The sequence below is a fragment of the Montipora foliosa genome, chromosome 3 (genome assembly GCF_036669935.1).
Source record: "Montipora foliosa isolate CH-2021 chromosome 3, ASM3666993v2, whole genome shotgun sequence".
NCBI lineage: Eukaryota > Metazoa > Cnidaria > Anthozoa > Scleractinia > Acroporidae > Montipora > Montipora foliosa.
In genome coordinates, this window is record NC_090871.1 from 65,194,468 (window position 1) to 65,209,081 (window position 14,614).

The window sequence follows — 14,614 nt, forward strand, 5'->3', positions numbered from 1 at the left end:
GCTAATGTTACTTATTACCTTGCAACGGCAGACAAATAACTTATTACATCCGACAAGCTAATATTACTAAATACCTTGCAATGTTCCTCTTCAAAACCTTCTGAGCAGGAATACTGAATCCGGCTGAAAAAAAAAAGGAATAAATAATACCGGTGGATCATTTAGATGCATCATTTTGCAACTGATCATGAGTGACAGTGGTCACTTCAGAAAATAAACATGTAGGGAATTCTTAGTCACTAATTTGATCCAAACTGGGTGAAGAAAAATCAACAAAAAGTGCCGCAAAATTCATCAGAACTGGTTTATCACAAATAAATTGCTTGTTCGTGTTATTATGAAATGAGTAACAGTGAGCAACTTACCAAAATGGATCTAATCGATGGGAGGTCCTCGACGACAAGAAATGACTCTGCAAAATTTGATGATTTAATGTGGTTATCTATGCATTATCGAATCTTGTAGGAAAACTTTTAACTTTCATAACAAAATTCCCTTATTCGTAGTATGCATTAAAAATGTAGAACTGGAGCGGAAAGCTGAAAAGTTCCCAAGAGAACTAACAAATGGAGCACCAAGGAGAGGTCATTTCATACTTGAGCAAACTGCGCAACTGATCAGTGAAGCAGTCCAATTTGAACACTGATCGAGGTGAGATGACTGTTCCATTGCTCCGAAAAACTCAAGTAATGGTTTCGTTCGGCGAGATTCAAAGTTGTAATGAGAACGGGTACATTATACGAGGCTCCGATGTTGCTTAGCTTTAAGTAAGACGTTAAAGCGAGTAGACATTAAGGGTTTGTTATGGCTAAAACTGATGGAATGCATTCTTCGTCGTCATTTGCTTTGTGACACCCTCAATTTTGAATCTAAGCGGATTCAAAAACTAAAAACCCCCTGTGTTCAGAAACAATTCAAGATACATCATTTACTTACTTACTTTCTCGATGTGCAAGTAAAGAATGGAGGGCAGTATATACATTGTAGTTCGATCACACAAGAAACAAATAATTTAGCACCGTGACCCCTCAAGCTCATTGTTACTTATTACCTTGAAACGACAGACAAATACATGTATCTGATTACACCCAGCAAGCTAATATTGGGAAATACCTTGCAATGTTCCTCTTTAAAACCTTTTGAGAAGGAATGATGAATCCAGCTGAACAAAAAATTAAGGGATAAATAATACTGGTGGATCATTTGGGTGCGTCATTCCCAACTGATCATGAGTGACGGTGGTCACTTCAGAAAATAGACTTATAAGGAATTCTGACATAGTCACTAACTTGATCCAACAGTGAGTAAAGAGAAAACAACAAAAAGTAACACAAAAATCATCAGCACTGGTTTATCACACATAATTTACTTGTTCGTGTTATTAAGAAACGAGTAAGAGTGAGCAACTTACCAAACTGGATGCTAATCGACGCGAGGTCCTCGACGACAAGAAATGATCCTGGAAAATTTGATGATTTAATGTGGTTATCCATGAATTATCGAATCTTGTAGGAAAACTTTTAACTTTCATAACAAAATTCCCTTATGCCTAGTATGCAATAAAAATGTAGAAATGGAGCGGAAAACTGAAAAGTTCTCAAGAGAACTAACAAATGGAGCAGCAAGGAGAAGTGATTTCATACTCGAGCAAACCGCGCAACTGATCAGTGAAGCAGTTCAAGTTGAACACTGATCGAGGTGACTCAGAGATGACTCTGTTCCATTGCTCCGAACAATTAAAGTAATGCATGGTTTAATTCGGCGAGGTTCAAAGTTGTAATGAGAACGCACACATTATACGAGGCTCTGGTCTTGCTTAGCTTTAACTAACACTTTAAAGCGAGTAGACATTAAGGGTTTGTTATGGTTAAAACTGATTGAATGCATTCTTAATCGTCATTTGCTTTGTGACAGCCTCAATTTCGCATCTAAGCGGGGTCAAAAACTAAAACCCTCTCTGTTCAGGAACAATTTAAGATACATCATTTACTTACTTTGTCGATGTGTAAGGAAAGAATGGAGGGCAGTGCTCATTTCCATCACACAAGAAAGAAATAAGTTATTACACCCCTTAAGCTAATTGTTACTTATTACCTTGCAACGACAGACAAATATCTGATTACACCCAGCAAGCTAATATTACCAAATACCTTGCAATGTCCCTCTTTAAAACCTTGTGAGCAGGAATAATGAATCCGGCTGAACAAAAAATTAAAGGGATAAATAATCCTGGTGGATCATTTGGGTGAGTCATTCGCAACTGATCATGAGTGACAGTGATTGTGGTGTAGTCATAAGTCAAAAGACGCACACTCTTCCATTGCTTTCTATGTAATGTCCTTTATTCACTGAACGATTATCTTATATTGTAACACAAAGATTATTCTACTTCTACATGGTAACAGTACTTTCACATCATGGAATAGCATGCAGTAGTTTCACATAAGGTGATCATGATCATGTCACTAAGTAATCAATACACTACATCCTTCCCGGGCGATGTTCAAGGAACGGCTAAAGAATACAATCAGAGAATCATGCACACTATAAAATCAGAGCAATAGTCGGAATCAATAATATACAAAATTATCGTAGTCTTTTGTTGACTTGACTACTCGTCCTGACCTAGTGATGACGACCTCTTCGTTCTGAGTGGCTTGCTCGACAAGATGACCCGAAGGTTGAGTGTTTTCACAAGCATCAGAAACTGTCGCACCGGGCTCACTGGAGTTATTGGATTCAATTGTTTCAGTACCAAAGTCCTCAGTATGATCAGTAACAGACTCACTAGGCGCATGCCTTAAGTATTTCGCATTGCGAACTAGAGTGGTACCTGTATCGACGTTGATCAGACTGAACGTGTCTCGCGCTTTGGTCTCAATGATCACGTGCTTTGCTGAGGAGAACTTCGAGTCTAATTTGTTTTGCTTCATGTTAGCACAATGTACAATATCACCAACTCTGAAATTATGCGGAGTTGCATTTTGCTTGACATCGTGATATTCTTTTAAGCGGGCTTGATACAAGTTGCATTTTGACCGATGGACGCGATCGATCGCCGACGCTGCTGTATTTGAGGTAGACTCAATGTGCGGCACTTTAGTACGAATTTCGTGATTGAACAATAGCATAGTTGGCGATTTCCCGCTGACTGGATGTGGACTTGCTCTGTAGAGCATGAGAATTTTAGGTAACTCCTCTTGCCAGGATTTACCTTCAGAGATCACCGCTCGGAAATTTTTCTTAAGATATCGGTGAAATCTTTCTAACTTCCCGTTGCTTCGTGCATAATATGGTGACACACGAATGTGCTTTATTCCACGCGACTTAAGGAAAGCTTCGAACTCTTCGCTTACAAATTGCTTTCCGTTGTCAGAAACAATTTCTTCGGGAAACCCGAATCTGGCGAATATGTCAATTAATGCTTTAATGACTTCGCGTGAAGTGATTTCTTTCAAAACACATGCTTCCGGATAAGAAGAATAGTAATCGATGTAAGTCAATATGCATTTGCCATCGATTGGACCAACGAGATCCACTGCACCTTTTACCCAAGGGCCTCGAGGTAAAGGTGTTGGCTGAAGCGGTGTGTACTTATTCAACGGCTGATTCAGCACGCAAGCTTGACAATTTCTGATCATTGTTTCGGCTGCTTCGTCCATCCCGGGCCAGAAAAAGCGTGTTCTGAGAAACTGCTTTGTCTTAACAATTCCTTGATGCGTTTCGTGCGCTAATTTTAGAATTTGCTTTTGCAGCGATTGTGGAACGACAATTCGGTTTCCTCTAAGAATTACTCCATCGAAAACAGATAATTCCTCTTCGACCCTATCGTATGGTTTCAGATCATGCGACCATTTTCCGCTTTGAATTTGAACAAGTAATTTGGACAGCGTGACGTCTCTGCTGGTTTCGGCTCGCATGTCTGAAAGGGTCACGGCCTGAAGGTCTGACATGTTTGATGTGGAAACGAATTGCACATAATTTTCGCAAGCAAAACCAGTGTCCGAAAGGTCGTCTTGCCTGGATGGCAATCGTGACAACGATTGCATTTCCTGCGATATGCTGAATACAGAAGGTATACTGATGTAATCTCCAAGCTAAACGCTGAATGCGCGGAGGTAAAACTTTGCTTGAATGTGGGTCAAACATCTTAGAAAGAGGCTTGTTGTCGGTTAATAAAGTGAATTTTATACCAAATAAGTAATTGTGTAAACGTTCGACTGCCCAAACACAACCTAGCGCTTCGCGCTCAATTTGTGAATACCTCCTTTCCGTCAGTGTTAGTGATCGACTGATATATGCAATAGGTTTACATTCACCGGTACCTTGATCTTGGAGTAAAATGGCGCCGAGACCAACTGGACTGGCGTCAGTAACCACGTAGGTTGGAGCATCAACGCGAAAACAAGCCAAGACCGGTGCGCCTGATAGCGCTACTTTCAAGGCTTTGAATGCCTTTGCTTGGTCATTTCCCCATGACCATTTCTGCTCTTTCCGAGTGAGCTTTCGTAGCGGTTCGACAATGTTAGCATAATTTGGAACAAATTTCGCAACATAGCCACACGTTCCGAGAAACGATCGAAGGTCGGACACATTTTCCGGCGGTGGCATAGCTTTGATGGCTTCCGTTTTCGCTGGGTCGGGTTCGATGCCTTTTTCAGACACAACATGGCCTAGAATTGAAATTTGTTTAACTCCGAATTCACATTTGCTTCGATTGAGCTTGAGGTTGTACTCACGACATCGATTGAAAACTTTGCGGACGCGGTTGACAAGTTCTGCCATGGTTTCAGCATAAATGATAACGTCATCTACCGAAATGCGGACACCTTCAATGCCAAACAAGATCTTTTCCATCATTCTTTGGAAAGCTTCGCTCGCATCACTGAGACCGAAGGGAGTTCGCTTAAACCGATAACAACCACGCGGTGTAATAAATGGGGTGTCTCGAAAACTCAGACCTCGAAACTTCAGACCTCAGACCTCAGACCTCAGGGATCACTTTAGTTTTATGTGCAACCGAGGTCGATTTCCCTTTATCGAGCTCGCAAATAAAAGTGAACACGATGTCCAAAACTGAGCTCCGATTTAGTCGTGTACGCAGACGCAAGGACCACGAATGTGAATGCGAGCTCGCATTGTAAGTCGTGCTCGATCGAGTCTGAGCACCATGGCCACACTGGATGTCGAATCTTTCGAGTTCCAGTTTAAATTACGAACTAGCCCTCGGATCGTTTTGACATCGTTATTTTTCGAGCTCGACTTCTTATCGACCTCAACAAATCGAGCGCGGTTTCAATCGAGCTTGGATTTCATTCCGTTGAAAATCGAGGTCGATTTCATTTTTTCTTTTCTTTTCCACTTATCGCGTGATCGCATCTTTCGTTTTGTTTTGCATAAAATTCTAATAAACAAAACTTGGAACTAAAGTGGTTTATTATAAAACTGAGTAGTATTTATTTTTGCATTACTTGTCCAAAACCTTTTTCCTTTGTTTCTGTTTCTTTTTTATTTCATTTTTGGAACGTAGCAGCGATATGTGCGAAAATGCCCGGTTCTCCTTTAATAAAACCATGCAGTCCCTTTTTAATGTGTTGTTTATCGTTGAACAGGTGCAGACAAGGGGCAGAGGAGAGGAAACTAGGCGATAAATATTTTCCTCCCACGTGGAAAGAAAGCGATTGTCACGTCTACTTTGGCCGGGGTTGAAATTGAAATTGAAATGAAAATCTGGCCCCAGTTGTTGAGAAGGTGGATAACATTTTTCCCCAGGAAAACTCACTATCAAGAGATCATGATCTCTTGTCACTATCCATTGGATGGCACTATTGGTTTCGCCATGACTTATCCACTGGATAATGAGTGCTACCCAGGTTTGTATTTCGAAGTAAAAGATTTAAAAATTCTAAAAGCTAAAAGAATTCTTTCCTCATATAATTTTTCTTTCTTGAAAATTCAAAACTATGAATCCGTCGGACGAGGCACGACGATAAAGAGAGGAAAACAATAGTCACGGTTTGCTAAGAATAACGGAGATTGGTTGTGTATCTTCCCACCCACCCCGGAAACACTTGTAAAGGCATACTTTCTCAGATAGGAAGTTTTCTTTTTGTTAAAAGATAGTTTTCATTTACTATGTATTGCAACTGCATCATGTTTATTGTGAGATCGCAACTTCGCATTTTATTAACTCGTCCGAATGTGCTTTCATTGGCTAACTTTGGTGTAATAATATTTACAGGAAGCAAAAACATTTAAGGAAACAATTATTGTTCCGCTAATGTGTAACAATGAATAATTTTCAACGCTTGGGAAAATGTGGCGGATTGGCATTAGCTATAAGCACGGTTAAACTCAAAGTGGTGGTTCGTAGTGTATAGGATACATAGAAATACCGTTATATACATTTTTCATGGCAAAAATCGATTACTTAGAGAACTGGAGTGTCCGTGGGAAATTGCAGAGGCAAAACGGCTAAAAAATTGCGCATTATCACAGCATAACTACCACCTCTCCATTGCCGCCACATTCTCTCGTCCAGGTAGGATTGGAGATCTTGTCTCCTCAATCCTTTCCTCCTATTGCGACCAAGTTTTAGTTGGCCCCAAGCTGATTCCACTTCCTGGGTATGAACACCAGTTCGTGGATCAACAAAATTATGAGCATGGACAACGACTTCATGTGCTCTAACGTTTTGCAGCCCGATCAATCGATTGTAGGCAGCCCAGTCGTCTGAGTGCACTATAGTGCCTGGAAGAAGGCACCTCTGTATGATGGGCAGCAGAGTGGCCGCATCTCTTCTCTCCACAACTTGGAAATAGCCTCTTGCTGGAGTATATTCTGCCGATACCACACCAAAAACCCACGCTTGACTTGCAGCTCTTCTTCCCCTGTTGTACTGCAAGATTTATTAAGAGATGCAGATGTTAGCTTGACATAAACGGCCAGAACTTGAAACGCAACTTTTTGGTCTTACAGTTCTTTTTCAAACCAAAGAAACAGAAAACCATATCTGATACTCAAACTCTTTTCATAGTTTATGGGTTATTTTATTTTTATTGCCGTGATGACTCAGTCTTCGTTTACATTTGTCAGGGTGTGAATTATTCTTATTGGTGATGCTGAACGAGAAAATATGTCGTGGCAATATTGGGTAGTTGTTTTATACGCCATTTATTTAGAGGCTACAACTTTTACCTTAGGCTTGTGGTTGAACTTGCTCTCATCGCACTTAACCACAGTTCCAGGACCTCCGAATGGAATGAATGGTCTGATTTGTAGGTCCACAGAACAGATATCTTGAAGTCGTCTGCATATCTTCGACGTCAGAGACGCATTAGTTTCCAGAGCTCTCACCATTCTATGCTGTGGGTCATCTTGAGTGAAATAGTATATGGCCTTGAGGAGGGTGGCTAAAGCTACCTTAGGGAACTCTTCAAAAAGAGTATTGGTCCTAAGGCTTCTTCTTTTACGGCATCCGCTGCAGCGCCTGTTAATTGGGCAAAACAACAACGTGAAATGACTAAAGACCTGACCAAACGCCCGCAACATTTCAGCGCAACATCTTGCAACATTAGGGACCCTTAGATTCTACAACAAGGACATCCATGTTTTAATCAATTGACACCTGTCAAAAACGGTATCCGCTGACCAGTATCACGCGACCATATCGCGGGCTGAAGCTTAGATGACACCGAGGTCTGCTTTTTATTGGAAGTTGACCGCTGACTAGGTACTGGTTTTGATTGGATTGCAGGCTCAATCCATGTTAACACGAGGCTTCATTTTTCGCGCGCTTTCTGTGGCTCGACGTTGCTACACGGCCACACTACATCAAGTTCATAGAGTCAACGCTTTTCGTGTTCAGGTGGAAAACTGTTTGGATAGTGTTTCTTCCTGCGTTTTTCGCTGGTTTCAATCCAGCTTTACATATCATGATAGCAGTGGTCCACAATGGCTGCTACGCAGTTATTCAAGTCAATTATCGGATATAAACTCAAGCTGACTGTTTATTTTTAATTTGAATAGAGCTGCTTGTTTCTCTGTATTGCAATTTTTGGTATATCTTTAGAAGCTCTGATAGGGTTACATGACGCCTGGAGGACCTATGACTAGAACAGAAACGAAAGGAGCGCGAAAGAGAACGACAACGACCAAACAGAATACTAGTAATAGCCCATACTTAGTGCAAGAAGTTACTCCATAAATTATTTCCTTGGGCATTAAACCGTTTGTTATTTCCAAAAAGTGGTTTAATCGGTTTCCCTTTGATCAAAAATAAGACACAAACAGCAGTGATAAACATATTGAACTTGTTCATTTTGATTTTGACTTGACGTTTCGTATGTGCTCTACATACATTTTCAAAAGTAACCGTTGAAAGTTTCCCTTTGTTCAATAATGTTCATGACATCTGCAAATGGTTAGCCTTTCAAATCTTCTCAGAATAAGGACTACAAACCGCAGGCCTAGTCTCACAAATTTCTTCTAGTAAGTTCATAAGTTCCGTGTGGGACGTTGAAGAACCCACACACTATTCGAATAGAGTAGTGCCGAGTGCTGGAACACGCAGATGTATATTGAAGTAATGGTATCACAGGCTTGACTAATTTCACATACATTTCATTGTTTATAATTAACCTTCTAATGGGGCTTCATTTCCAGTTTATCCACAGTGTGAAAACTATTTATAAAAACCTAAACAGTTCTGGTAATAAAAAATTTCGGTGTGGGCGCGTATTATGTTACATTAAATTACTTTTTTAGGCCGAGATAAATATACTTCTTTAGGAGACATTACATATCCAAGGAAAACAGAATGCGTCAAAGGAAATGGATGTTTTGAAAGGACTCGTCGACAAAATATTAAATATTAGGTGTGGTAGACTCGGTTCCTATTTTATATAGCCTATATAGCTTTTATCATCAAAGAGGAACAATGCAAAGCAGGTGCATTTGCAAAGTTACTTTCCAGTAACCTTTGGGTTTTAACCGTTCTTTTTTAGTTGCATCAGATGTAAAGTCGAAGGGAAAAACAGCACTACCTACCATAAAAATCCATCAACATGATCATCGTTCCGCTTAGTGAGTTCCATTGCTTGGTTACACTGGTTACAATGAAGTGGATCTGGAAGCAAGTAGCGTCGTTGTAACCACTCGATCAGTACAGATCGGGGTCCACGTTCTAAATCTATGATTTCGTTTAAATTCATAGTGTAGTTTCTCAACTAAATGTTAAATCTTGGAGAAATTAAACTCTTCGACAGTCACAATTAGTACTTGTCAATTCTACCGGATGTGCATTTCAGTCAATGAATAACTATGAGCCAGGCCCAAAGACTTGATGGGTCAATGCAATGAGCAGAATTTCCCTGAGGGATTTGGGATTGGTTTTTTTGGGGCCTTGATTGTTCTTGATTGAAAGAAAAGTCATATGGTTTAATAAACTTGTTTCGGAAAATGCAAGTAATAAATTTAATTAAAAACGTCGATCGCTGCTAAAGAAATGTTTCATTTTTAGTTATTGTTGTTTTAGTTGTCTTTTCTTTTGGTTGGCGGCGCTTATATTATTAGAGAGTGGGCTCCTATTTGGGGTCCCCCGATATGTGCAATTTTGTTATCCGCAAGTGATGCATGTGCAGTAGTGCGTTAACTTTTTTTTCCATTTGGTCCCCGAAATTAATTAATGTTTTGAAGTAAGTTTATACAGCCATCTGCATTACATAGAGTGGAAACAAGGAATAGGTAATCCCACGGGGGTCAAGTAAAATTAATGATTAGAATTTTTAAAAGTTGTAGAAATTGAACACGTAGCTACAAAGGCTGCTTCTGTAAATACGCGTGACATAATCCTTATTTTACGAGGAAACTTGCGTTTAGTTGCTTACAATATGAGGGGCAAAATTTTCTTACAATATCAAGTTCAAAAACGTTCGCTGTTGCGAAATTTCGTAGAAAACCATTTAAGTGTTCGTTACCGTTAATGGTTGCGGTCGCACTAGGAAGTTACCACTAGTGTTAAATCAAGTTCTATTGTTCAGTGTTCCACTTAGGATTCAAAACACCAGAGAGTTAACACTGGAGTACTGTCAACATTAGTGTTACACTGTGTTTCTCTCAAGTGTAATCGCAACCAATGACCACGAATCAGTTGATTGAAATTTTCCTTTTGTACAACAACCCCAAAGCACCGGAAAAAATGTGAACAGTCCGTTAAAATGCTTCTATAAACCACTTTCCTAAATGGCGAGCGATTAAATATTCTATTATATTTATGTTAATTCAACCTACTGGTCTCAATTTGGTTAACATAATCTCTTGAATTTTGCGAATCGCAGCGAGGCTAGAAAGACTTATTTCATTGGGCCGCCATTATTAAAAAGGTCTATGATAAAAAAAATCACTTCTGTTTTTTTCTTCAGATTTTGACAGTTTGCTTAACTCTGGTTTAGAGTTGGTTTTTTTTTAGGTTGAAAATTTCCTTATTTGCATGTAACGAAGATCGTGCAGTTGCGATCTTTTTTACCCATAATAGGGCATAAAATTGTTGTCCTAAAATCCCCAGCTTTGTTCCAAGGAAAAGAGTTGCAAGTTAACCGCTTCAACTGTAACGTACTTCTGTTTTTATCTAAAGGCTGTTTACGTTTAGTGTAAATTTTGGATTTTATGGTCGTCCATCACTCAAGTTCAAAATTGACCGGTTGGACCTCCGAGGTTCGGGTCTAGCTTACCCTGCTTAAATGCGGGTTATAGAGCTAATCGGGAAAGTCAATGCTGTACCCACCCATTCAAATCTCCCGGTACTAATATTCTTTGTCTATTGTATTTAAGTGATAATGGGAAATACTTAAGGCTGGTTTTCACTAGCGATGGAATCGGAGTCGGAGTTGGAGTCGGAGTTCATAATCAGAAACTCAGAGCGATACGATCTAGTGAAAATCAATCTGTCGGAGTCGGAACCAGAACACCGATTCCGCTTATGACTCCGTCGCTTATGATCCAGTGAAAACTGCATTGTGGGAATCGGAAGCAGAAGTTGAAGAATAAACCAATCACAATACTCGATTTCAAGCATTGTGATTGGTTGATTCTTCCGCTTCTGCTTCCGACTCCGACAATCTAGTTTTCACTGGATCGTAAGCGACGGAGTCATAAGCGGAGTCAGAAGAAAATGGGAACGTTCGGATTCTTCTGACTCCGATTCCGTCGAGCTTCTGACTTGTGACTTCGATCTTTGATTTTCACTAGGTCATAAGTGCTCTTACGACTCCGACTCCATCGCTAGTGAAAACCAGCCTTTAGAACAAACCGTTTCATTCCATAAAGGTTTGCATTGGGTACAACATTGAGTTAGCCGATTAGGTCTGTTGTATGTGCAAACACATGCTATTTTAAAAGTCTAAAAGGCCGAAACTGGTACTCTCGTGCTGCTGGAGTGAGTATTAATTCTGCCGCATGCGCGTATATTTCATTTTCTGTACGTCATTTTCTCCCCGATCCAGCTTTCTCAATATTAAATAGTAAAATTCCAGTATAAATAATCCGGTGTCTTTTTGAAATCAAGTCTTAAAGTGCTACTATGATCAAAAAACCACTTTTCCTTCAGTTTTGTAACGTGCGTGTTTGCTTAAAACCTGCCTGACAAAATTTTTCGCTTTGAATTTTATCCAAAGGCAGTTTACTTTGAGTTTAGGATTTGGATTTCACGGTCCGTCATTACACATGTTCAAACCTGACCGACTGGACATCAGGGGGTCCTATCTCGGCCTGTCAAAGGTCGTACACCATTCAACAACTAATAATAAACTACTTTTTTCTGTCCTTTAAACGGTACTCCCTTTCTTTTCTTGATCTTTTAGGGAATGAGATCATTTCTATTACCAGTTTTTTTTATGAATTTCTATGAAATGAAAGAAATATACAGTCCTATGTGTGTCTATAGGGAAAAAGGATCCCATTCTCTTTACCGTCTCATTTGTATTGAGAACTCTGAAAAATGGAGCTCATTGCCATTGATCATGCATGCAGAACGTTGCGTTGCTTTTTCGTGCAATTAAAAGGAGTCAATGCATTTTCGAATGTTACTAGGCTTCTTTCAAATTTCTTTAAAGGTTCTAGTTTTTTTTAATCAACACCTTGTCTGCCAGTGGGCATCGGTTCCAAGCAATGAGAGAAATCGAGATCTGGTCCATCATTGATGCAATTTTCATAAGTGATACCGCAGTATGCCTGGGTGTAAAATTGCTAGGAAGAAATATCCAACATTTGACTGAAGCCGACTGACTACAAAACACTTTTGAACATCTAATAGAAATTTCAAATAACATAACAAAAGTAAAACGCGCGCTTTCATTGATCAATAACCCATTTACTACTTGCCCATAGGTGAATGGTTACGAAACACTGACGCTTGAACCGCGAAAAAAAAAGTATTGATTCAAACTGAAATGATGACCGATCAGTCTACAGCTTAAAATGCTGAAATTTCTTCCCAGCTTTATGAAAAAAATGACTTAGAAATGTACTTTTTTAACCCCTGAGCGGCTGTCTTATCCGAACCACTGGTAATTTAAAAGCGATCTGTAAGCCTAGGTGGGAGCTAGCTCTACGAGTTAAAAAGCGAAGGCATTCAAAGGAGACAAAGGATGTCACAAATTGTCTTAAGGTGTTTTATCAATATTATGAAACAAAAACTAAATGGTTCGGCATGTACTATCGATCTATATAGTAGCACTTGGAAGGTGTTCTAAGCATGCACTCAAGAGGGTAGAGTCCACTTGGATACCGCCGAGTGTGAATCTTACCCTTCTTTCACCTATTGCGTCAACAACAACTTGATTGCACGCGCTGAACCGTGTAGTATTTGTTGATTTGTTTTCCGTTTATTAGTTATATGCGATGGGGAGCAATATACTGAATAAAAGGGTACGCTTTTTTCAAGTGTTAACATCTTTATTGCTTGTAAAGTCAGCAGTCATATTTAACAACACCCAAAAAATCAATGAATAGTGAAATTTAGACCTGGTAATGACTTCATCCCTATGAAACCTCGCTGCATGATTGTAATTTCCTTTTTGATTTTCTGGGATCGCGACTAAAAAAGTATAAATCTTTACATTCAGTACTGAAACTGTATACCTTTGCCATCACTGAAAGGAAGGGGGATATCAGTTAAATTTTACTCGTAATTGTAGCTTGTAATGATAAATTTTACTTTTAATAAGTTGTTGTTAAACCAGGAGGTAGTAAGGTTGTCGCTACCAGCCTTCACCATCTCCCCTTCCTTTATGACTGTAATGGGTACAGAAACTGCTTCTTCCCTGCCGTTTAACGGAACTACCCTGCGGAGACAAGAAAAAACCTTTTTAGCTTTCCGTAATGAAATAAAGTACACGACAGCCTAATAGGAAAGTTAAGGGATTGGTTATGCTAGACTTTCAAACATCAATTAAGTTGTCCGTTCATAAAAAGATTTTCAAATATGAAAACTCTCTACCTGATCTTTGCAGTCACAGGGTGTACTGATGATTGCAGTTGAATGTAAAGAGCGGAGTTTTCGCATATGCCTCTCCACCTGTGTCTTTCAGCAGAGACAAAACATGTGCTGGCAATGGTCGAGTTGACATAATTTCTGAACTGGCCAACTTCCCATTTAAATGCGGATGTGCTCCCCTCTTGTAATCGTATTACGGGGGTCTTGTCGAAGCTCTGTACAAAGGGAACAAAAAGCACTATCAGTTTCCAGACCCGAACGTTCTTTATTGAAAGTCTTACTTTCATCCATGAATCAATGGCTTTCATTTGATAAAATCTGTTCTCAGTGGACAAAAATAGATGTTATGCTATTATTCTTTTGTAGTGCAGCATGTCGAAGTGATTTGTATATGTAAGCTGTTGTGAGTGACAAGGGGCACCCAAAGTCAATTTTCAGAAAATATCTGTTCGGAAGACGATTTGAGATCTAGAATTTTCCGAACATTTGTTGTAAAATTTCTTGCTTTCCTGTGTGTTCAAGGATTTTCGAACATATTATAAATGGTATACTTGCCCATTTTTAACGGATTTTGTACCCTAAAAAGGTCACCTAGCATTTTAGGGAGCCTTTTCTCTGGCTGAAACTTTTGAAAAGGTTAGTACAATTGCACTACGGCAATGGCAAGCATGAGAGTGTTCCACCAAGATGGGATTGGTTGATAAGTTCTCATTGAAACTGTTAAACTCTTTGTGCGAGGTAATTTAATTCCAATGCACCTTGAGGAAAATAATTCGACGCAGCTGCTGCACCTCTCCGGTCTGGAGAACCATGTGACTCGATGCGGCAGTAGTCACGTGCTTTTCGTTGTCCTTCCTCCGGAAGATCGCGTGGCATCCACTGACAGCGCACTGTACAGCCTTTTCTCCACATTGGCTGAGATGAAGAGTAACATGACAACTGCAAGAAAATTAAAACGTTTACTGACAACTTTTTTAAACTTTTATCCAGATCCTCTTGTTCGTGTCGGTATATCCACCTATATAGCAAATTTAGTTGGTTATCTTTGAAGTGGCACTCTATTATGAAGTTAAAGTAGCTGCGGGTAGGCTCACTAAATTATTTTCGCCCGTCAAGCCCGCA

The 14,614-nt window shown here is 39.7% G+C and overlaps 2 protein-coding genes, 1 long non-coding RNA gene and 1 pseudogene across 8 annotated transcripts in view; 2 read left to right on the plus strand and 2 right to left on the minus strand.

Annotated features, from left to right (window-relative positions):
- The window catches only part of LOC137996231 (organic cation/carnitine transporter 2-like), a 200,655-nt pseudogene that overhangs the window by 54,461 nt on the left and 131,580 nt on the right, over positions 1-14,614 (plus strand).
- LOC137997971 (tetratricopeptide repeat protein 28-like) overlaps positions 1-14,614 on the minus strand; it is a 114,499-nt gene that overhangs the window by 28,223 nt on the left and 71,662 nt on the right. The window contains exons 1-5 of one of the 6 annotated variants that reach the window (XM_068844327.1): positions 2,151-2,312; positions 1,412-1,459; positions 1,114-1,162; positions 366-412; positions 75-123 (exon numbers count right to left, since the gene is read on the minus strand). The gene's annotated coding sequence lies outside the window, so the exon portion shown is untranslated. Of the gene's footprint in view, positions 1-74; positions 124-365; positions 413-936; positions 1,024-1,113; positions 1,163-1,411; positions 1,460-1,994; positions 2,034-2,150; positions 2,313-14,614 lie in introns of those variants that run through there. The other 5 variants (XM_068844328.1, XM_068844331.1, XM_068844329.1 and 2 more) reach the window with 5 other exon arrangements.
- On the plus strand, positions 2,161-10,233 carry LOC137997976 (uncharacterized). The gene is made up of 3 exons (XR_011122638.1): positions 2,161-2,245; positions 5,613-5,873; positions 9,006-10,233. It is a non-coding gene; the product is annotated as an uncharacterized lncRNA (long non-coding RNA).
- On the minus strand, positions 6,431-7,757 carry LOC137994319 (uncharacterized). The gene is made up of 2 exons (XM_068839901.1): positions 7,198-7,757; positions 6,431-6,898 (listed from the first exon to the last, which is right to left on the minus strand). Exons 1-2 carry the CDS (start codon positions 7,549-7,551, stop codon positions 6,431-6,433), a joined length of 822 nt encoding a protein of 273 aa, XP_068696002.1. The 5' UTR covers positions 7,552-7,757.

Coding starts and splice junctions, on each gene's coding strand:
- LOC137994319 (XM_068839901.1), bottom strand. CDS start 7,551: ATGTTGCGGGCGTTTGGTCAGGTCTTTAGTCATTTCACGTTGTTGTTT. Junction 6,899..7,197: donor AGTTCAACCACAAGCCTAAG/GTAAAAGTTGTA, acceptor TAAATCTTGCAG/TACAACAGGGGAAGAAGAGC.